Source organism: Ammodytes marinus (genome assembly GCF_949987685.1).
Source record: "Ammodytes marinus genome assembly, chromosome: 2".
Classification (NCBI taxonomy): Eukaryota; Metazoa; Chordata; class Actinopteri; order Uranoscopiformes; family Ammodytidae; genus Ammodytes; species Ammodytes marinus.
Genome location: NC_137231.1, coordinates 24,697,366 through 24,721,044, shown reverse-complemented (window position 1 = coordinate 24,721,044; position 23,679 = coordinate 24,697,366). Strand labels below are relative to the sequence as shown.

Sequence of the window (23,679 nt, the reverse complement as noted above, 5' to 3'; positions counted from 1 at the left end):
TCGGATTTCCTCCCAGATGAACTGATTACATTTTTAGGCTATTAATTATCTAGACCAAAACATTTTATTCCTTTTTTTATATGATAACTCACATTTGCATAATATGATGTTAATATCAAACACACAAACTAAAAAATAAATAAAAATAAAAATATTTTTATTTTTTAGGGGCCCCCCCAGGCAGTCAGGGGCCCTAAGCGGCCGCTTAGTTCGCTTATGCCTCGGGCCGGCTCTGCACACACTTCCGTTTGATTGACACATGTGGGTGTGGTTTAATATATACCTGGGCACTTGTGGCGGGCGGGAGTTAGGAGACAAATGGGGTTAGTGGCGCACCTGATTTATACTTTCTGTCGTCAAATAACCATCAATTACAGCAGTTTATCTTTTATTTGTTTATTTTCAATACCATCTAGGCCTACAAGTTTTCATTCACCCATTGTCATTCTGCCTTTCATTCATTAAACTCTTAAACTATACTCATCACCGGAGTTGGAAATTGTTTTGACGCGTAACTGCCTGGAGCCCACTTAAGCCTCTTAGCGGCCTTTATTGGAGAGCAGTCGCTACACCTAGATTAGTATTTTTACTAGCTAAATTTAAAAAGTTTACTTTAAAAAAAATATATAGGCTATGCTATATATAGCCTATTAAAGTTTTTCACTGTAAAAGGTCAAATTGATATTGGATACTATAGAATTGGCATTAAACATTCATCAGAATTGATTCCGCATTAGAGAGACTTACTGTAGTAGGCCCCTAAATGGTTAATACTGTGAAGCTGCATGAACGGCTTGGCCCCAGATACACCCATTCACTCTCAGTGCACTGTGCCCAGTATCAGCTCAAATACATTTTACCTTATCAAGAGGTAAAAAGCAGGACCCTAACTGTATTAGGATAGGAAATATTGTACATTCTAAACAAATGACAACAAACATGTAACCTGGGGAAGTTGTAATATGAGGAAAACTGTGAGAAAAGTGAAATGTCAAATCTGTCATAAAAGAAATTGATTAACAGTTGCGTTCATATCTTTCATCAATATTTTAGAAACCCATTAGTTTTTCTATCACTTTCACAAATAAAGGAACAATAAAGACACAAGACTGCATTCATTCTGTAACATCTTATTTAAATAGTTTTAAGAACAAAGAATAAAACATTTCGGTGCTACAATTAGTTTACACAAATTCTCTTCCAGAACGTTTAGCAAACTTTACTCCATTAAATATACTTTTGTTTTTCTTTACAACTATCTCAAATTTCTTAGCTCGTTCTTTCATTTGAACTGTTAATGTGTTAACATGGACTGAAAGCAATGTTAAGAGTAAAAAAATACAATATGAAAAAGGTCTTAACAAACAAAAGGATTCCACCAAACCACAGATTCAAAATAGGATCAAAATGTATTTACTTTTTTTTTTAAATAAAAATTACAACACAATGGTGCGCTTTCCAGCATGATTTAAGATTAAAAGTTATGATTGTTTCTTACAAATATTTGCTTGCAAAAACATGAACATGTATATAAAAAAACAATGAAAAAGATAAAACACTTAATACATAAAAGTATATTCTTCAGGTAGCACCCCCTTCAAAATAACTGAAAGGTATTGATGTCTTTGTGTTACACGCCTTATGGCCACCTTCTTAAAAGCCGTCCGTTGGTTAAACTGACTTGTATGTAATACAAGACAGAGAAACCATCAAGGAAGAGAGTCTGGGCCATGGAATCCAGGCTTTTAACTGTATAATTATGTAACAACAATATGAGGAACATCTGGGCATATAGGATCTTTAAAATAAAATAAAGTACGATAAAAACTGTAAGTTGACAAGAGGAAGTTGCCTTTAGGCACAAAAACATTGTGCTGTTCAGTGATAATAAGGCAAGTTCACTCAGCTGCCAGTGACTCAGGCTCTTAATAAAAAGGTGGCCAGCTGGCGTCTTCTCCTACACCCAGAAACGTCCACAGTAAGAAATCCCAGGGAGAATACCAGGTACACCAAACATGAGAGGACACCGTTATGTGTTTCATTTCAGGACTGAGTGGGTTAAACAGAGTGGGTGGGGAGAGGTAAGTGCTGGTTGCATGAATGCTAGTCCAAATTGTCGGTCCTGAGCACAGCCAAAATTTGTGGATGAGGATGGTGAGGTTTTGAATTTACAATGTCTGCATACGTTTCTCCTCTGTGATTCGGCCTTATCATCTATACCCAGAATTATAATATTAGCTGGGACCAACATTTAAATCCAAAATACATTTCCAGTGTCACACCTAAGACCCATCTGATAGATTCTCTCAGATATATAAAGTATACATTTTAACTTATTTTATTGCCTACTGCATTTTGATAGGTATTAATGAAAGGTACCATGTATTATTTATAAAGGGTCACTAATTTTGATAGCTGTGATTGCTGAAATATTCTATGAATACCACAGAACCAGCGACATTAAAAAGTGACAAATTGGTCTTGTCCTGGGAAAACATTTCCCTACAGGCAGACAGTAAACATCTTTAATTGTCACAAAAATACCCCTGAAGACCAGAAAAATATGTCTATATGTCTAGACGTTTCAACGTTTGTGTTAACATTACTGAGTGACCGAATTGCGAACATATCAACAAAATTATGAGGTCATACTTGTGGCTGTAGGTAGCCGTGATATCATAGACTTTGGCCCAAAGACTTTCAGTCACTTCAGGTCCTCAGACACACAAAAAAAGGGTAACTTGACATTAAGTCTGGAAAAGCACGCCAGTGACATTTTCGGGTTTCAGGTGAGTGAGTGTTTCTCCGTCCGACCCCGATGTTCTTGGCACCATTACATGTGCAAACAGTACTTGTAGTAAAAATAAAAGTAAAAGGCCCCAATCTGACTAAACCATCCAGATTAACATTTAAAAAGTGTTTTTTTCTGTTTGAAACTGACAATATCAATGGAATGAAACCGAAGCAGCTTACATCTAAAATTAGAAACATGTCTGTAGAAAACACTGCTATCTCCAGTGTGGGTTTTCAAAAAGCGCCCACTGTAGCGGAGGCTAAGGGCTGCGCATTAGCGGCCAATCTTCGTCACACCAACCTTTACAGGGGCGTGGAAAGGTAAACTAATAAATACACTTTCAACATTGTGCAACAGACACATAAAGCCGCTTGAAGCAATCATTAAACATCAAATTTCTTCTCATAAATAAATAAATAGCTTTAAGAAAAGATATTATAAAAAGGTGAGAAAAACTTGGGATCAGATTTCAAACTGCCAATGCTTAAAGAAATGTTTTGGTATATGGTTACAGAATAATAAGAAATAAAAATGAAGAGCTTTTTAGCATTTTGATATAGTAAAAAGACTGTTGGGTTAAATATTTAGTAGATTCGATTTTTTTGCTGCTTTTTATTTCTATATTTACAAAATCATAATGTTGCAAGCTCTTCTATGGTATTTCTTTAAATTGCTGTTTTCAAATAAAAAACACCAGAGACACAGAGTGTGGTCGATTTAGAGACTCGCTCTCCAGGCTCACACCTTTGTTAATAAGGTACAAGGCTGCTGACGCTCACCCAAATGTGCTGCTACAACCTGAGCTCCAGTAACAAACATCAGCAGGTTAATGAACCAAGAGCGGGGTGACCGAGGATAGGAGGAGGAGGAGGAGGAATGTACGGGAAAGGCGTCAACATCATTGAAAAAAAAAAAAGTTAAAATTGTTAGGCATCAGCAGCAGTCACACACACTGCACAGTCTTAGTCGAACCAGATAACAAGATAATGAAATTGAACCTCAACTCTCTTTTTACATTTAAATAATATATAACAAAATTAAAATAATAATTATAATAAATTTGTTTCTTAGAATTACGACAGGGGCTGACTGAAAATACCAAGCATTTCTGGCTTCACTGCAATAGAGGTATTTCTAAGAGCTTCTTTAGTTCTACCTGCATGTGTTAGGACAGGTGTAAGTAAGAAAAATTACGGTTATCAAATAAAAATATAGCAGAAATTGATGTTGTTCCATAATGAAGTAGTCCCATTTCACAGCCAGATGAGATTATGGTGTGTTCAGGAACAGTTTTTGTCTTGTTGGAAACTACTGCATAATACTGACACATAGGAGATATGTAAACTGGTATATCACTTCAGAGGTCTTGTGGGTATTAGCACACCACTAGACAAAGAAAAACAGGGGGCTGTGGGGATCTCCAGAGTGAGATGAGTTGATGTGATGTGCTGCTAAATTGGTATCTGTCTGAGGAGTTTTATAGGAGAAATGTGGGGTGAGATCGACATTCTGGTTATGAACTCAGGAGAGTGCAAAAATAAATTTCACAATCACTTTGCATGGCTAAGGGCTCCTGACAAACCACAATCATCCATTAGTTTGCATGACCCTGACGTGCATTGTAGCGCTCAAGCTAGTTTCTTTGAGGCTGTTGGCGTGTGTGTTTGTGTGTGTCCCTCTAATGTGGTTGCATAATAAGCAATATTTTGCATAATCCTCAATTGACATGATAAAATCTACTGTGCTTTAAGTACAATGTGTTTTATAAAATGGGCAGTACAAGGTAGCAGTGATTATGAGTCAGTAAATCATCAAAGAGTCAAGCTTTGACTGTTTGGCGTCCATCTGTCTCCTTCAGGATTTAAGTGCAATTAAATTATACACAAACCCGGAACTATACACACACGCACACACACACCGGCTAACCTCCGCCTGGTTACATCTCATAGAACATGCTGTGAATTGCTTTAGCATGCTTAAAATAGCATAGTGGGAATTGGGAAAAGACTGACACGAGCAAAAGAAAATACATACTGACAAAGTGGGGTTTGTGGGGGAAAGGCGTTTGGTGCATCACATTTTCTTACACACAATCATGAATCCTGCACCTGTCCTCCTCTCTCCCACCTTAGTGTAACATCCCTTGCTCTCCAAACTCAGCAACGCTTAAGATATTTTTTTTTTCAGCACCAGCCCGTTGGCTATACCCGACTTTCCCCCGCTGTGGGCCCCCCCCCTCCCTTCACCGAGTCCCCATGTCCCATTCTGTTCCTGCAGGCTCCTTGTAGCCTGCCCCACTCGTAGCCCTGGAAGGTGGGGCTGATGGGGATGTACTTGAAGATTTCATGTCTGCGGAAGAAGTCCATTCCAAACGGCAGATCATAAGATCTCATCCCTTCCAGTTCGGCTGCACTGAGACCGACACCACGCTTCAGCTTCCTGATGCCTCGTTCTTCTAGGGTACCTTAAAGGGAAAAGGAAAAAACGATTAATCACGAGTTAACTAAAATCCACAATTATTCAATGAAAGCCTGAAATAACAAGGAGGAACATGAAGAACACCATTAACTGATAAGATTTCCTTTTCAATACATCATTAGAGAACAAATACATCTTGAAGTTTAATTGATCCATTAGTACACAAATCAACCCAGTGTTGCTGGGTCACAGTGGCAGCAGGTCCAGCTCTGACATCCTCCAATAGTCCATCCAAAGAGTCCTTTAAATGTTCCAGAGCATGAACTGCCTTTATAAGTTTAAATGTATCTATTTTTCTTCTTTAAATGTTTTGTTTACAACTACCATGACAATATCATCAGGAGATAAACTTTATAATAGCACAATGTAAATATATTTTTATGTTGGCTTTTATTTTTTTTAAATGATCAGTTTGAAAAAACAAAAACACCAAAAAAAAGATACAGAATTAAGTGCGGATAAAACACCTTACCAGGGATAGTATTGTCCAAAATGAAGGCGACAGAGCCTCCGACAAACATGGCAGTGGTGAGGAGCACGTTCAACACCTGGTCAATCTCAACTATGCCTGAGAAAAATAGAGAGACAGAGTCTTAGTTTGAATTGTTGCTGTAACTAATATATGACCAAAATCGACAGTGTGAATCTATAACTGAATTAAATTTTAGTCTTCTTAGTACTTTCAGTGATTTTATTCCTTCAGATAGGAAACCGCCCAAAGCAACAAATCACTGTCTGAACTCGCATCCTTCTTCTGGGTTTTTCCACAAAAAAGGAAGTCCAGTACGCTTCGTTCCACAAAGTTTTAGGCAATAAAATGTTCTACGAATATAGTCCAATCAACAGGGAAAATATCTAAAAAGTTGGAGAATTGCGGTGGAGGAAGAGTTGGTACAGAAAAAATGACTACAAGGACTATTTCTACAATGGTTTCTTTTCAATTATCGTTACTGAGGTGAATGTTATCTCATTGCTTTCTCCTGCACAGCCCTAGTTTTCTAAACATGTCGGGACCCCTCCCCTCCACTCACCAGTGACCAGCGGGTTCTTCTTGAGGTAGCTCGGCAGCATCAGGCCGAAGAAGATGGAGAAACCCAGAACGAACAGATTCCTGGAGGAGTTGAGGTCGACAAACTGCAGGTTGGACAGTCCCACCGCTGTGATCATCCCGAACAGGGTGCAGAACAGAGCTCCGAGGACAGGGTCGGGCAGGGAGGCAAACAGGGCGCTGAATTTACCCACAAGCCCCAGCAGCAGCATCATAGCAGCTCCGTACTGAATCACACGTCTGCTGCCCACCTGGAGGACCAATCAGAAGGAGCAAATTCAGTCAGGCAGGTGCGAGTCAGTGTGAGAGACAACAGGCTAAATATGGTTACTAGTGGGAATTAAAATCACAAAAGTCCTGAGCTACATATATTTTATTTAGCAAATGAAAGAAAAAGTATCTATTGTACAGCAAATCCTGATGGTTGTGAGGCCGCTATACATTTACTGTTAAACATTAACTTGTATGTATAGAAAAATTTAACATATAGCCTTAAACAAAAGGCAGGAGAGTGACATCTGAATTAATGCAGGTGTGTGTTTACCTTTGTGATTCCTAGGACGCCTATATTTGGACTGGAGGAGGTTGAGCCATTTCCTGTCCCAAAAAGACCGTCCAGTACACAGGAAATGCCTTCTACAAATATCCCCCTGATGAGACGGAGGGAAAAACAACCTAATTTAAAGTATTTTCCAGACAGTTAATTGCCTGTGCTCCGCTTCACAAAATATCAACAAACAGATATAAGATGTACTGAAAAGTCACCTGTTGATGGCGTGGATGGGAGGTGGAGGAGCACAAGAGAGACGAGCACAGGCGTAGTAATCTCCTATCGATTCGATGATGCTGGACACCACCGCGCTCATCATGCCGATCACACCGGCAAGTGTTACAGTAGGAAGACCCCACTGGACTGTAGAGTAGAGAAAGAAACAGCTGGTTTGAAAATATTTATACATTACACTGTTTGTTACATAATCAGACCTAATTCAACAATATATACATATATACTTTATAATCACACTTACAGGGATACGGGATCTTAAACCACGGTGCGGCGGCAAGGATTCCTTGCCGTGCGTCTGTGCGGGCGTAGTAGCCGTACTTGTCTTTCTCTGGTGGGAAAACGTCTGTCACAGTGAAAATGAAACACATCAGCCATGACACCAGGATGGCCATGATGATCTGTGTGCAGGATAAGAGAAAACATATCAGATAATCACATAAAAAGGCAAAGTGAAATTTAAAAAACAAGAAAAACACTCTTTTCAATTTTCCTCAAATGCGTCAAAAACATGTTGAACTTGGGGCGCCCTTAGCTCAGTTGGTAGGGCGTCCCCCCCGGGCCGGGTTCGATTCCCACCCGCGGTCATTCTCTGCATGTCACTCCCCTTTCTGCCCCATTCCACCTCTGTCTCTCTGCACTATCAATAAAAACCATAACAATGCAAAAAAAATAAAAAATAAAATAAAAAAAATCACGTTGAACTACAACTCAGAAATGTGCCACATTACTGAAACAAAAAAATTCTTTACACTGTGACGTGAAACTTTGATGATTTGTTTTCATCAACTCATTTAAACTCCCAGAGAAAAGCACATTCAAGAATTGTTTTATAAATTTTTCTAAATATTTTTTCAAACCCTGTTGACTGCTGCCAAGACTCTGGCATGTTGACTTCTACCAAACCAACGTTTAACACTTCAACAGTTAGAGTGACCTGATAAAAAAGCAGTGGGAAGCCATTTGAGGACACAGGTATTAACAGGCTGGTGTAACAATGTTATTATTATCTCGTGTATCACCAGCAGGGGGCAGAAAAAGACTGATTTACACACTGAATGAGAGGAACTCGGGGAAGCCACTCAACATCCAAGGGAGATTGAGATTAGCCCCGTTGAATAATTTCCGACAAATGGGAACACAGTTTGAGGTGCAGGACAGGGGGGTGTGAGGCAGTTGTAAAGAAACCACGTTCAGTTTCTTTAAAAAAAGAGTAGAACATTTACTACGAAAAGTAATAAAAAGTGGTGCCCAGACCGATTGTGCATAATGTGAAAAGCTGAGGTTTGTATGTACTTTAATAAGAAATGGGGTACTTACAGGAAACATTTTGAAGACCTGCAGCCTATAGGAAGTCCAGCCTTTCTTGGCTTTGTAGACCGGCAGAATGAGGTGAACGTTTCTGGCATACTGGGAGAAGAGCAGCACCAAGAAGATAGTCCTGCAGACAGAAACAAGTTCGAAACATCTTTCATCTTCTGTCCTGGATATTTAATTCTCCTGTGAGAGACTTAATCCTGCGTGAACAGGTCCTGTTTCCTCCCGTCTAAGTGTTAGTCCCCAGAAGCCTCAGAGCCAATCAATTATCCTAACCGCCTCATATGGAGCAAATAAGTGGCAATTACAGGCACATCTCCGCTGTCCCTGTGGAGTGAGAGCAGAGGCCCTACAGATATATTGTTAACAGCCAGGATACAGCAGGAGATGATGACACACCATCTGAACATCACAGCTTTAGGGTGGATCGTCCCCCAATGAGTCAATAGTTTCAATATTGCATTCTGCATGATCCAGTTGAAAAAGTGCTTTCTTTTTGTCTTATCTGCTCATTCTTGAGCTACAAAAAGATTCTGAGTACGTCGATGTAATTCCGTAGAGTAAAGTAAGCAAGCTATAAACCAATATGTAAATGCTCATCTTCGAACAAAAGCTAAATGGGGATCATCCTGTTTATTTAACGGAGAATAATGGTTATAGACATTTTGAATCTCGTTTGAAAAACTGGTTTCAAATGGTGACTAGTTTCCATGTCAGATAACAAGTTGTTTATAGAAAACCTAGTATACAGCATCATCTACTACATATGCTGTATGCTAATACCCCAACCCACCCCCAAAATACAGTTAAAAGCATTTCATGCCCTGCTGCACTACCATACTTCTTACGTTCGGTTGATCAAGATTCAGAATTGATCTCCAATAAACAGAGTAGTAGTAGATTTCAGGGTCACTTAAGAGATGTTTTTGTTGACCCCTGAATGTGTATTTCTTAGCATGAGAGTGTGTGCTTACAGCATAGCAATGCCCCAGTGTTTTCCGGCACGCTCTCCAGCAGCCTGGAACCCAGACAGTCCGATGAGAGTGACAGTGGGGGTGATGGTCAGAGGGCTGATGTACTTGAGCAGGAGCCCGGGCAAACCCAGCGCTCCAATACACACCTCCACCAGCGACGCCACAATGATAGCCCCTTGAATCTGACACCACAAAGAAATTGTAGAGACAGAAAAAAAAAGAATCAGAACACGGACCTACCCACTTAAACCTTGCTGCCGTTTTATATTATGTTCACTTTAAATCAAGTCGATAAGGCAGAGGTGAAGGCTCAGAGGAATACAAGGTTATGTTTACTGAAGCAAGTACTTTTAAATAAAAAACTAGTCAATCTAAATGTCAATTTCAATATTGTAAAACTATGTCCGGGTTATTTTATTATCTTTTCTGCCTATCCTTGGTTGTTGTCTTTTTTTCCTGTGGTACTGTGATGGGCTGGGGGGAAAGATATTTTTTATGTTTTTTATGTCCCCTGTAAAGCACTTTGAATTGCTTTATGTCTGAATTGTGCTATATAAATAACTTGCCTTGCCTTGCCCCACCTGCAGTAATTCATCCGTACTTAACACCCTGTAAAACATTTCCCCCTCATCTGTAGCCAGATTTTATGTGAGATCAAATTCATGAAATACAAATTAAAGGCATATTGTGTTTGCATCATGGTTGGAGCACATGTGGTTACAGATTCACCGATGTTCCTGTTTACAGTCGGTACGTTTTCTGAGTGATAATCCTATTTTCTCCCGTCGCTGTCCGTCTTTGTGTTCTCTGCTCTACACGTTCCTCCTGCCCTAAGCCCGCTGATGTTCCATTCAATACCATTTGATTCAGCTTGATCGAGTTTAGCCTCATTCAAGTGTCACATTAAAAAACGCTTAACTCAACTTACGCAAAGGGGAAAAGGTTAATTCAAATGAGCAGCTCCTGTCACAGCAAAACGAACCCTGCAACCAAATGCAGACAGTGATGTTTCTATTGAAAGCTTGAACTGTTGAAGCATTGGATGTAAAAAAAAAAAAAACACTATTTGCTCAGTAAACAACTAATGTTTAAAAGGCATCTATGCAGTTTTGCTTTTGAAAGCTTCTTCCTCCTGCTCTTTACCATCCACCTGTCAAGTCAGCTTGAAACCTTTATGTGTCTTTGTGTTAGCCTCACCTCTCGTATCCTGGGCTGCCAGATGTGCTCCGTGTTGAAGAGCTCTGTGCTGTTAAAAGCTGGAACCTCTGGTGATGGAAAAAGAGATGAGGAGAGGACATCAATTAATAAAGACCAATTTGTGAATCACAACTCTAGTTATGCATTCACAGATAAAAACCAGCTGAACCCATTTGGGTTCCAATTTATTCTCTTTTCCAACCTTTCAGACGGCTTTGATGCTGACAGTTTGGATCAAAGATAACATAACCCACAGTAAAGGTCACGGACGTTATCATAGATAGGAGTTTCTGTACTGAATTAGTAAATGAGAAAGAAGAAGAAGGCGGGGTTTACCTGTACTGTTACACTTCCATTTGTCCAGCGATAGGATGGCTCGGGCTGGTGCAAGGAAGGCGAAAGCACTGGCCTGGAACAAAGGCAACCTAAAGACAAGAAAAGCATCCTTTAGAAGTGTCAAATTACAACAATACATTATTGTTGGATGTAGAATTTATGCTATTCCACAACCCAATTCAGTAAACTCTTAAATGTGTCATATTTTCTGTTATGGACATTTTTATGAGCGATTAAGACAATTGTTAAAGACCTACTTCACCGGTGGAAATATGAAGGTGTATTGAACTCTGATATCCAATGTAGTATAAATGTGCAAACATTTTAGAAATCGGTTTATCCTAGCCTGAGAAAAGGCAGAAAGAGTGTTTTATGGTCTCACTGTCTAACCCTACCTTTTCCCATGTGTGACATCACACATGGTCAAATGTAGAGTTAGGATTAACAAGACAGCGGAGCCAAGGGAAGACTGAGGAATGACTGAGGGAAGAAAAAACCTCATTCATTATATAATAATGAATAGGGGTTTTAATAATAATAAAACCCCTAGCTAAGCCCACGTGTGTTTAATACTGAGACTTAATTAAAGTCAAATTTAAAGAAAATTAAGAAGACTTCGCTAAATCAGCATGATTATTCTTGTAACCTATTAGTTTCATAATTGAACCCTCTGCCCCCCAAAAAAACAAATTAAGGAAGGACATGTATGTAAAGTGAAAAAGGAAAGAAAGAATAATAAATAAATGTCTTTTAATAAATGACCAAATGGAATGAAAGGACATGTCTGCAGGTGACAGCTGCACACACACAGGCCGGACACTGCACGTACACTTCACCTTTCCTGGAAGAGCATTTGGTATTTGATCGACCTCACTCGGCACCATGACTCATCAAATCCCGAAGCACTTTCTCCCTTCCATCCATCCATCCCTTTACTGATGTGAACAAGTTATTTTTTCTCTCCATCCTGCTCACTTTATTTCAAATTTTTAGTTTTCTTTCAGAGTCTCACACATACTCTTAAAATTAAAATTTCACACATCACTTGTGAATATGCAAATCTGCATCAATTTCACTGTTGTTGCTATGAGAAGGCTGATATTTAGGAGCTGCTAAGATTTTTTTTATAAAAACAAATGTTACTAGTAAATTTCAATGTAAAATCTATACATTTATCACAATTTATGTTTATGTTTCAGTTTTCACCCTTTTTTATCAATATTGGGCAGGTAACCTCTGTTGGTGCTGATATTAAAAAAAGGGACACGCCTTCAGGCATACTATTCAGCATGTGGAAACTTAAGTTAAATCATCAGTGTCTGTGGTGGAGGCAAAAGCTGGATAACTTTCTTCTTTTTTATTTTACAAGGTAAAACTATTTAGCCTGTAGATCCACACACACGCAACTTATCCTTATGAGTTTAAAGGTTTCTAAACCACAAACCTCTTTTCCAAAAATAAAATAAAAATAAAAAATAAGTAGACACATTTTTATTAAGGCAACAGTCAAAGCCATTATGTTGGTGTGTGTGATAACAGCGAGTACATGCGCCTTGTCTGAATGAGGTGATTTGGCCGGTAGCGCCAGCTGCACAATAATAATGAAACAGAAACAAAATTCTGTCACGGCATGATCGAAAGAATAGGTTTATTACAAAAATAGGGAAAGAGTCAAAGTCTAAAAAGTTCCTTTTTTACGAAACATTAAAAAGCGACTCATGCCAGGATTACCAGGCTCTCACTTAAACACAAAAGGTAAGATAATATCCATGGCAACAGGTAATGTGCCATGTGTGTTACGTCATTGGCAAACAAAGGGACTGAAGTAACCCTCAGAGATGAATCAGATGAATCACTGGTCATAAAACACACAAACCAAAGATTAATAGGTTCAGGGTAGAAGAAAAAAATAGCAGGGATGTAATAAATTTGGTAGTAACCGGGTCAAACTGAGTTTTTCCTGACATGTGAACATAAAGTGGACGTCCCTCTTGGACACACACAGGGCGGTGTGTTTGATCACCTATAGACAGTCCTTATAGGCTTTTGTGCATTTAGCAATGCTTGTCCATAAATTGAACCACATGTACTGTAGGTCATTCCTCTGGCCTGCAGTCAAATGCCACATGTCTTTAGTTTATGGCATCTGTTCATCCTCTGTTCTGTCAATTCTCAACAGAAAATGAAGCTACTTCTGGAAATCTCTCTTTCTATTTTTACAAAACAGAAAGTCGCAGTGTCACGAGACAACTGCAGTTACATGAACGAAACGAGGAATAAGTTAACTTATCATATTCTGATACTCTGATATGTGCGCACAAGACACCTGCTATAGAGCAAAAATAATTCAGAAACGTAATGATGACTGCCAGGATGACTGCTTAACTTATCAGAGAGATATTATATATTTTTTTATATAAATTCATATTAAAAACCAACTGAAATGCTGGGAATCTACAATGAGAGAAAAAAGGCACGTGTTGGCATCCACTTGAATGAGTGAACACACACTTTAACATACTTCAGCTTGGCATGAAGAGGAACGTCATACAGACAATGACTCTTGGCTTTAAGTGGTGCTTAGAGATGAGAGGCAGTGAAGGAGGAGAGGGAGGAGGTGAGGAAAGGAAAGACAATACTAAGTACAAGCCACTGTAAAGGTGAAATTATAGTAAATACAGTACAACTTAAAGGTCACCAGCTAGATTGAAACCGCTGATGTTGCGTTTAGAGGACATGCACAATATCCATTCGACTTAAAAGGGCTCATATATTATAATAATATATTTAAACGACAACAGCTAACAGATTGATCGAATGATCAATTGGTAGATTGACATAAAATTAGTTTGCAACTTTTTGATAATGATTCCAAAGAAACCAGCTCTACCTCTCCACCAAACCTGACTCCTTCCTTCCACCATCACACCTTTCTCAATGTCTCTCCGATTTAAAAACCTGGTTTTCCTCCAATTTTCTGAAACTCAACAGCAAATAAAACTGAGCTTTTACTCACAGGTACTAAATCCACACTCGCCAAATTAAACAGTTTCTCTATCCCAATCAATAACAATCCCGTTTTCCCCTCCCCTCAGGTCAAGAGTCTGGATGTCATCCTTGACAGCACACTGTCCTTTCCATCACATATGTCCCTTATGCCCGTCTCACCACGATGGGGAGCAGAGCCTTTAGCCGCTCTGCTCCCCTGTTCTGGAATGCACTACCCCCCGACATCCGCAACACTGGCTCCGTATCCCTGTTGAAATCTAAACTGAAAACTCACCTTTTCAAATCTGCATACCCCTCCTGATCTTCCCTTCCTCATCACCACATCACCCATTTTCACCCACTTTATTTTAAACTGTTTTTAATGATATTGTCTCCTGTGTCCCCGTTTTGCTTTTATACTGTATATGTTTTTGTAAGTATGGCGACCTTGAGAGCCATGAAAGGCGCCTTTAAATAAAATATATTATTATTATAAAACTTACATTCAAACATTTTGCATGGTAAAATAAAAACATAATTAGTTTCAGTCTTGTAATAAATAATTAAAAAGATATTCACCTCAACTGTGTGTGTGTGTGTGTGTGTGTGTGTGTGTGTGTGTATACCTGCACCCAAACGTGGTCTGTAGCAGGGTGGTGATCCCAACACAAAAGAAGATGGTTCCTATGAGCTGACTGGTGACCATTTGATCGTAGCCGACGCACATGGCGTCAGCGAGGAGGAACGGCACAGCGATAGTTCCACTGAAACAGGTCAAGTAGTGCTGCAAAGACAGGAGGCCACAGAGCCAGTCAGTAGATGAGTGTGTGTGTGTGTGTGTGTGTGTGTGCGCACGCGTGCGTCTGTAGTTGGACTTGAAACAATTATAAAACTCAGTACAGTAGAAAAGCATCATAGCTACAACGTTTACCTTTTAGGATTGTCCAAAATATATCCGATTACTATTTTAAACTTTTGTTTTTTACGGATAATTCCCTCCCAGGTAGAAATCCTGACTGACCTAGAGTTTAGGGATGGTAGATAGAAGATTGTAATGCAAATGACGATAAAGAACATTAACTATGTTTATTATGTTCATGGGGAATTTCCATTATCGGGATATTCATGAATATTTTAGCATAGAGTAACGTACAGTACTATGTTGTTTTTTTGTGGATTTATTATGAATTGCTTCGAGCGGGAGCTGCAGCTTTCCAGTCATTCCTAATTCAACAGGACAAAGCCACAATATGTGATGTTTGATGTACATATGTGTCCAGATGTAAACGGATATCTCTTGATTGGACGTTTGGCGATTTATTCACTGTATTTCACAGACTTGTATATAGATATTCAGCGGCAGATGACAAAGGGCTTAACTCTAGTGTCAGATACAAACACATAGGGCCGGTTTCACAGACAGGGCCTAGATTAAGCCAAGAGTAGGCCTTAATGTGGACTAGTTAAACTGGGACGTTTAAGTCACTTTCATGGATATGGCTTAAGTTTGGTTTAGTTAGTCTGAGACTATGAAGTCCTGGAGTAAAGGAAGTAAGCCTGATTGTGAACACCTGCCCATGAGCACATGCTGCTGGTCCAACGGTGATCATAAAAACCCGCAGTGGAGCAGAAACACAATTGCTTGTGAGAAAAAACAATGGCAGAGGCTAATAAAATCCCATCAATAAACTTTAATGAATTTGAAAAAAATCTCTTAAAATAATAGTTTGAAACCATCCGGTTATTGCATCTAAAAGCCATACTGCTGGGACTGAGCAAATAAACAGTTGGGCCGCAATTTGCAACAAATTCAATTCTAATGAAAATGTTACTAAGAGAACAAAACACCAACTTCAGGTTATCTTCATTATTATCGGTATTTCATATCTTTCTCATTTATAATTTTGACATTATATTTAATGATTTCTGCACTGATAGACTCTGTAGAAAAACCTGAATCTCGCTTTAAAGAAGAGCTTGCCACAACCTTTCAACAAAGGACAAAAAAGATGACGTTGCATGAAAGTTAGCGCGAGAATTCCATGAACAGAAAATGCAATATCTGAAGGAAGTATGACATGAAAATTCTACAGGTGGAATTGGACATGAAGTTGGAAGAGAGAGCTATGATTCAAACAAGATACAGTACTGAGACAATTGTGATTACTAATCACAGTGAAGATATAAGTAGAAAATAAAAAGGTGTTCATGTTGTGTTTTGTCATTTTGTTATTCATGTGTGTCAGTATTTTAAATCACAACAACCACATTTGAAAACAGAATTGTTTTAGACACTAATTTTATTATGATGAATACATCTTCAATTTAAATGCATCCATCTAATAAACTCAAGCAAAGTTGTTATTTTCAGTGCATTTTCCATATTGAAAGCGGACTCGAAATGTAAATTCATAAAATAAATGTTTTGGATTAGACCTATCCACAAGTACTCTTCTGGCTGGCCTCTGCAGTGGGAGTTGGTCTTCATTTAGATATTCCAAATAGTCCATGCTCTCTCACAAACACCACTAAACTGAAGTTAAACCTGCCTCTTTGGAGGATTAATTTAAGATCAAATTTAGACCTAGAGTAGCTCTAGTCGTCCGTCTTGCAATTGGCTTTGTTTAATCCAGAATAGCTTTAATCTATGACTATTTTAAACTGAGTCTGTGCAAGTAGCTTTGAATTAATCCAGCTCAAACAGGCATTTTAGTCTCGGACTAGGCTTAAACCTTGTCTGTGAAACCGGCCCAGAGTGTTCACAGATCCTATCTGTGTGTGTAGTGTCCAGTTGCGGGATGACAAATACTGCGATGTGGTGACAAGTTCAACCAGAGGAATGGACATGACACATCCTGATTATAGGGGACGTGTTGCAAGAAAAACAGAACGCTTCAGTCTGTGGATTTACCTGTAAGCCTAAAAACACACACAGGTACCAGGGTGGGGTGTCTTCAATGGTATAGATCATGTCATTCTTCCTGGGGTCCAAACTGTCTGTGCTGTCCAACGTCTCAGACATCGAGCTCTGCACATACAAATAGACAGAGATACAGGATGAGGGCTATCTTCATTTATATCTAAAGGCCAGGACACACCGGTCCGACTACCGACCGTCGCCAGAAAATGGAGTCTGCCGATGCAGGCAGCTTCATTCTCCCCGACGCGGTCAAAATGCGAAGAACACACCGAGCCGACTACCGACTTGCGCTTGCGCCGGAGGACATTAAGTAGCCAATATCATAATGAAGGCTGTCATTATAACGGAGAGAATGCATGCTGCAGACACACATAAGGTGTATCCCATTCCAGAGGCTGCAGCCTACGAAGGCTGCATTTGAAGACCGATTGCGTCATAGCGGCGCGCAAAGTTGGTAGAGCGGGTCGGCTGATGATCAAAGGGTTGGAGGTTCGATCCCCGCCCTGCCACCTGTGTCATGGTTGTTGTGTCCTTGGGCAAGACACTTCACCCACCTTGCCTTGTGTGAATGTTGATAGTTAGCCTGCTATCAGTGTATGAATGTGTGTGTGAATGGTAACGTGGGAAAGGAAAACAGATCTCCCTTGCAAAAGAGTCTTCGGTCTCAATGGGATTTACCTGTATAAATAAAGGTTTTTAAAAAAAAAAAAAAAAAAAAAAAAGGCATGTTCCATTTGGAAGGCTCCTTCATATGCGGCCGAGAAATGCAGCCTTCGTTTCACGGTTTTGAAGGGTCCAACAGATGTATCATTCGCTGCCCAACATATCCCAAGATTCATTGCGGTTTTTTTCAGAGATGACATAAAATTAAAAAAAACTAAACAGGAACGTGTTGCTCCATCTTCTTAACTTTTATCTTTCTTCCTTTTTTTCTTGTACTTTTTTTTCTTTTCGTCTGGTAGGCAACTTCTTTTTCTTTTTTCCTCCGTTGACAAGGCTGTTTCCGTTGGCAGCAATCAGGGTAGCTAGGCAACACAGGAGCGGCGAGTCGTCACGCAAGGTAACGGCTTGTTACGCAAACCGGAAATGCTCGTAAACCGAGACCTGCAGAGACCGTCTCAATTAACAACGCTCGTTCGGCCTTCGAATCGGCCTTCACAGGCTTCATAGACCGCGTCCTTAGAAGGATACGGCCTCTGGAATGGGACACACACACACACGCAAGCACGCACGCGCACACGGCCGCTCCTCGCCCAAACTACCTCGACTATTTCTGAAAACGTGAAAACATCATGCACGGACAATCTAATGCTATGTGCTGATTTTGTTTAGCCTACATAACAATCCGAACACTCTGATTTTATCGATAGCTTCCGAAATCATGTATGACAAAAGTGAAACTAATATCAGCTCTGCTGCTGTGGCAGAGCAGAGACGGGCGAGCCCTCCACCAATCAGATTGCTCCGGCTGAAAGACTGCCCGACGCCGATTGAACATGTTGAATTGGCTGAAAAGAAGCCCGACGACATCTACGACGGCACCAAACACACTAAACAGATTTGTGTCCCCACCCCCTCCAGACTCTCCGACGATGTCCTGGCCTTTAGTGACATGTTTACTTCAGTACACTTCACTTTGTGTGATGAACTAACTATCACATGTCAAAATGTGGATGTGAGACCAACATGTCTGGGCAGACATGAGGAAGAATTGAATAAACTGTAGAGAGAGAATGACGTCATGTTTGTCACACAAAGAAAAATGCACTTTTCAAATGAAAAGGAGCAGTAAATAAGACTGAAATGTGAAGAAAAAAATTTATAAGGATTATTACGTCTATGTTTAGAACTTAAATTGTTTAACATTTTCATGAAACCAAACCCATCTTTTAATTATGTTTACGGCAGGACTTTTTTCTGCAATTTTCAGTAGTAGGTAATTGATTTAATATATTTAAATTGTCTCACTGTTTACCGTTCTCACATTCGTTTCAGAGCTGCATTAAGTTACTGCTGATGCAAAGTGAACATTTCCTGCTTCCCAGTTAAAGTGCTTATGTAGCAAAACACAGGGTGTGAAACAGTGTTGAGTAAGCTTTTAGAAACATGTGACTATGCCTCAGTTTGCTTAAATTGAAGCTTTTCTCTGGGATGAGGAGTCAAAATACATGAGGATTGTCTTTCAAGTCTCCATTTCTTCCACTGGAGTTACCTTTTCTGCTCCTTGATTCTCTTTAGTGTAGATGGCCATCAGCTCTGTGTTCTCAGTATCCTGGTCCCCACTGGCACCACTCACTCCGTTTACCACCACCTAAACACACCAACAGATGTTTAAATGTCACCATTTTCCATTTCAAAATGCAAACTTAAATTACTGTTCGCTTAAGCTTCTAGGCCGATACAACTGGCTGAGGATGATGCACACAAATTGTTCGCCGGTGGTCATTACCAAATGTGTCTAAATAATATGCTGTGTGAAACAGTAATGTATGGTAAAATGACAGCTTAAATCAAAGACAAAAACAAAAAACAGACATGGCAACCAGTCCAGGACTTTATGTTTCTAGCCAATTTCTCCACAGTGTAGTGAGGGAACACAAAAAATACATTTAAAAATTAAATACTTTTCAATATTTTCATGCATGAGAAATGACAGTTTGCAAATATGCTCATCAACTGTCACCGCGTAGTAACTGTAGTTTTACTCTACAGTTACTACTCTACTGCTGATAAAAAGGGAGAGACAGACCTTTGAATATACAGTACTTCAATGTACTAATGCAAACATACTCTGCTACTCAGTGTTTACTCTGGGGGGCCTCGGCGTGTAGACACAGCTGAGTTTTTGCACATATTCAAAGAATTTGTAAAATGTTCGAGATGAAACGGTTATAGGGTAATACAGGGACACAGAACTCGCAATTGGATAAAAAACTAAAGTGCAAAAGGAACATTTGTGCTTCCCCATTGAGAATTTTATACAGCTCTGACATTTATTAACTCAGAAAAGCTGGTAGTTTTACTTCTGGACACCGGCTGAATGCAAGTTTGTAGCTCTGTATTGCTCTCCACCAACTAAGTAAAATCTTTGGCTTTTTAGCAGCTAAATGCTCCACCGTGTTCATCATTCAGGGGGGCTTTTTTTTGTTGATCTGAGCTCCTTATCTCTAAGGGGGAGTCATTCTGCCCCAGAGCTTTGCTACAGGCTCCCTCCTCACTAAAACGGTTCAGACTGTAACTGTTGATGCCACACCAGTTACGCTCATTCTCCATATAAGTTATGCAGGGTTTTTCCTGCATAGAGAAATTTTTGGCGCCCCCCAAAAAGGATTTAACCAGCGCCAAAGGAAAATCACCAGCGCCAAAATGATAAAATTTGAGAATAAATATAGCCATTTAAAACCTCTCTAAATTCAGCCCAATTTAAGTCATCCTTTTGAGGGACTAGGCAATAACTTGAATTTCAAATTTCGATTACTATTACGGCTTCCCTCAATCATGAAAACAAAATAATCGTAATTAAACTGTTATTGTTCCGCACGCCGGGGCATACAGGCTTTTAAATGCAGCGAACCCTTTCAGCCGTGAGCTCCGCTCGGCCCCGCCCTCACCTGATAGTTAACTTTCAGCTGGTTCAGAGAGTAGGAGGCGCATTGCTGGGTATTTTGAAAAACTTCGGAGGACGGCAGTAAGTCAGCCTTTGGTCGAGAAGAAAGGTAAAACTAATTGCGTTTTCTGAAAATACTTCAGACTCACAACAGACTAAAATAATGTGCAAGATATGTCACACAGGGACACTCGAGTAACATGACATACAGTACGCGAACAAAAAAACACAGGAGTTTAAAGCTCCTTGACTCCTGCCACCACAACAGTCAACACTGTACAATATCCAGCCAGCTCCTTGAGACATAAATAAATGATGCCCTCACATCCCTGTTAGCAAAATACGTGCCCTATCAACACCATTTGCAACGGGTTATTTTTAATTTGACATATTTGTTTTATTAAATTATTAAAAACTAGTGCAGTGCCCGTAGGAAGCAGGTAAACAAAGAAAGATATTAGACAGTACATTTGGCTGCTATCATTGATGGCTAATTTTACACTGTTGAAGGTTATTATCAGTAACTTACTTTGTAGAAGTTGGCTATAGAGTAGGGCAACATTCCTTAGTGTTTTGTGTAAAGATAACCACAAACTAATTCCATGTGTTTTGTTAAGTGAAATGAAACACAAAAAGTGTTAATTAAGTGTTGAAACCTAAAGAAGAATCAAGCTGTACAGGTGTTATACAATCTGATATTATGGTACCCTGCAAACTGCCATCCATACTGCACAATGCACTCAAACTTACAATCAGTTGCCTATATAGTAAATGGCTGCACTGTGTATAAAAGGAGTCTATGCCGCACGCCATGACAACATTGTCAACCCCTACTTACTTACTTGTGTGCGCACGCGGGCGTCCACATCCGAGACCGTGCCGTCAATGAACGTTAACGTGTCAGTAGCAGGCAGCTGTGTGTGTGTGTGTGTGGGGGGGGGGGAGGAGACTTGTGTGCGCGCTCGGGCTTTTGGTTTACCTTTTTAACGGATATAAAACCTTTTGTGGAAGCATCCGAGACCGTGCTGTATTATTACAGTGAAAATAGCGTAAAGTGCAGTCTTTACCACTAAAGCGGACAGGTGGAGCAGGTGAGGAGTTGTTGAGGAAGTAAGGCTGTGTCGGTCTGCTGTGTGTGTCCCGCTCGTCAGAGGGAGGCGGGGTTTATTCGGAGATTACTTCATGCCCCGTTCTCACTGTGCTCACTGTGGCCTTCAGTGTGCGCACGTACTTCTAAAAACTTCACAATGAAGGATGAAGGATGCACACCTTCGTGCTGTGCGCAAGCAATATCCGGAAGCTCATGCCGATCTGACTAAAACTCAGAGAGATATGCGAGCCACAGACAGACGTTTCTTGCTTTATAGATAGATAGATAGATAGATAGATAGATAGATTTCACTTATTTAGCCTATTTCTATTTTCCTTTTTTTCAGTTCAATTAGGCCTATGTTTAAAGTCCAAAGTCATGGTGTACATAGAAACAACCTTGTTAAAAGTTAAATAAATGCATGATGTTGTTAAATCAATGATTAACTGTCTTTAATAATCGTGATTACACAATGTCAATCAAAATAATCATGATTATGATTTTTTCATAATCGAGCAGCCCTACCTTCTTGCAATTTCCATGGTTTAGATCAATTAGAAACAGTCATTATTAGTATTTTGACTTCTTATCTACAGATTCTTTATTGTGATGTTATCAGTCAGTAAGCTGCATGGTAACACAGTGATTGACAGGCTAACCTAAATGCTCTGTAGCTGGACATAAACTGCCCTCTCCCAACCACACACCCCTCTTAAAATATAATAACGTTTTGCCTTTACTGTTGCACATAGTCGCAAACCCAAAAAAAGTTGGTCCGCGTCCCATTCTGAGCCAGGAGAAACCCTGGTTATGTACCAAAAAATAGTAAATTAGTTGCAGAACTTGAGTAAATGTGTCTAGTGTATTTTCACCACTGGATTTGCGTTTAGAAAAAAGTTATGCAAAAGCAAGTCTGTTTTTGTGCCTGTGTGAGATTTCTGAATGCGTGCGTCTCAGATAAATTGTTATTGTGGTTTGTTTTTACTTTGACCTTCATGAAGCTCAGGGCCTGGTGCCAAGGACAAAACAGGAAATGGATGGACGGTACAGAGTTTGTGCGCGAGTGTGTGTGCGCATGTACTCCGTTCACACCAATACATTCCAAGCAAAAAGCAATGCCAAAATCTGAGTGGATGAGTCAAAGAAAAACAGAGAGGGAAGAGCATAGTAATTATAAGGGTGTTATTATGTAAGCTTGTCTGTCTGATGCATCTGCGGTTTTGCTCTAGGGCCTGATTGTATAATAGTAAACCTTTTGTAACAGTAAAAGATTTTGTAACAGCTAAACCTTTTATAACAGCTACAATCTTTTATAACAGCTAAACAATCTATAGGAGTTACACATTTTGTAACAGATGAACATTTTTACTACAGGTGAAACATTTTATAACAGTGAAAAAAATAAAGGAATGGAACATAATCATGTACCGGAATAGGGTAGAAATCTGCGCCATGTTTGATCTCCTCTTCATATTTTCCTCCCTCGCCGCTGCTGTCCAGCGACTTGGAGGTGGTGTTCTTGCCCACGCCCATTCTTGACTCTTGGATGTCCTCCCCTTCCTCTGCCCCCGTCCCTCCTCTGTCTCGCTCCGGTGTGAATACTGCAGATGAATCCTTCAGTCCGATCACATGGTCCAGGACTGCCTCACCTGCTTGAAAAAAGAAAAACAGACAGACAGAGATATTAATATCTTGATTTTATAACTTTTAGGGTTCTAAAGTCCTTAACTTAATTGAGAAGTTGACAGGTCATACTTCTTGTTGACTTTTTCACGTCTCTTAATTTGGTTTTTGTGTTCATTCTGGATGACAAAATCAAGCTTAAGATATAATAAAGGTGACTTTTTTCAATATGATATTTTCAATCAAATGTTCAGCAAATGAGTCGTTATAATTGATTAACGTAATAATCCATGTTGCCGACAGGCTACTGACCCAAGAAGAGAGATGGAGGCAAATCTAGAGGTGAGATTATGCAGGGAGTTAGGGAAAAGAGCTAAACATGGACAAGTGTAAAAGAGAGGAACACAAATATCAGAGCAATGAGATGATGAAAAAGGTGAAGGGGGCACAAAGAGAGGAAGAGAGGAAGAGAGGAAGAGAGAGAGAGAGAGAGAGAGTGAGGTGTCAGTTTGTCCCGGCAGAA

General features: G+C 39.7%; 1 protein-coding gene across 3 annotated transcripts in view; it reads right to left on the bottom strand.

The window, feature by feature from the left end:
- Positions 1–1,163: 1,163 nt before the first annotated feature.
- slc23a2 (solute carrier family 23 member 2) overlaps positions 1,164–23,679 on the bottom strand; it is a gene marked incomplete at its 5' end in the record, with an annotated part of 38,348 nt that continues 15,832 nt past the window's right edge. For 2 of the 3 annotated variants that reach the window (XM_080046817.1, XM_080046818.1), the window contains 14 exons: positions 1,164–5,258; positions 5,745–5,840; positions 6,304–6,571; positions 6,865–6,970; positions 7,086–7,233; positions 7,349–7,505; positions 8,425–8,545; positions 9,396–9,577; positions 10,593–10,660; positions 10,929–11,017; positions 14,543–14,700; positions 16,828–16,944; positions 19,049–19,147; positions 22,962–23,182. In XM_080046817.1, the coding sequence (XP_079902943.1) occupies positions 4,996–5,258; positions 5,745–5,840; positions 6,304–6,571; positions 6,865–6,970; positions 7,086–7,233; positions 7,349–7,505; positions 8,425–8,545; positions 9,396–9,577; positions 10,593–10,660; positions 10,929–11,017; positions 14,543–14,700; positions 16,828–16,944; positions 19,049–19,147; positions 22,962–23,066 (1,977 nt within the window). In that variant the 3' untranslated portion in view covers positions 1,164–4,995. Of the gene's footprint in view, positions 5,259–5,744; positions 5,841–6,303; positions 6,572–6,864; positions 6,971–7,085; positions 7,234–7,348; positions 7,506–8,424; positions 8,546–9,395; positions 9,578–10,592; positions 10,661–10,928; positions 11,018–14,542; positions 14,701–16,827; positions 16,945–19,048; positions 19,148–22,961; positions 23,186–23,679 lie in introns of all 3 variants that reach the window. The other variant, XM_080046816.1, reaches the window with a different exon arrangement.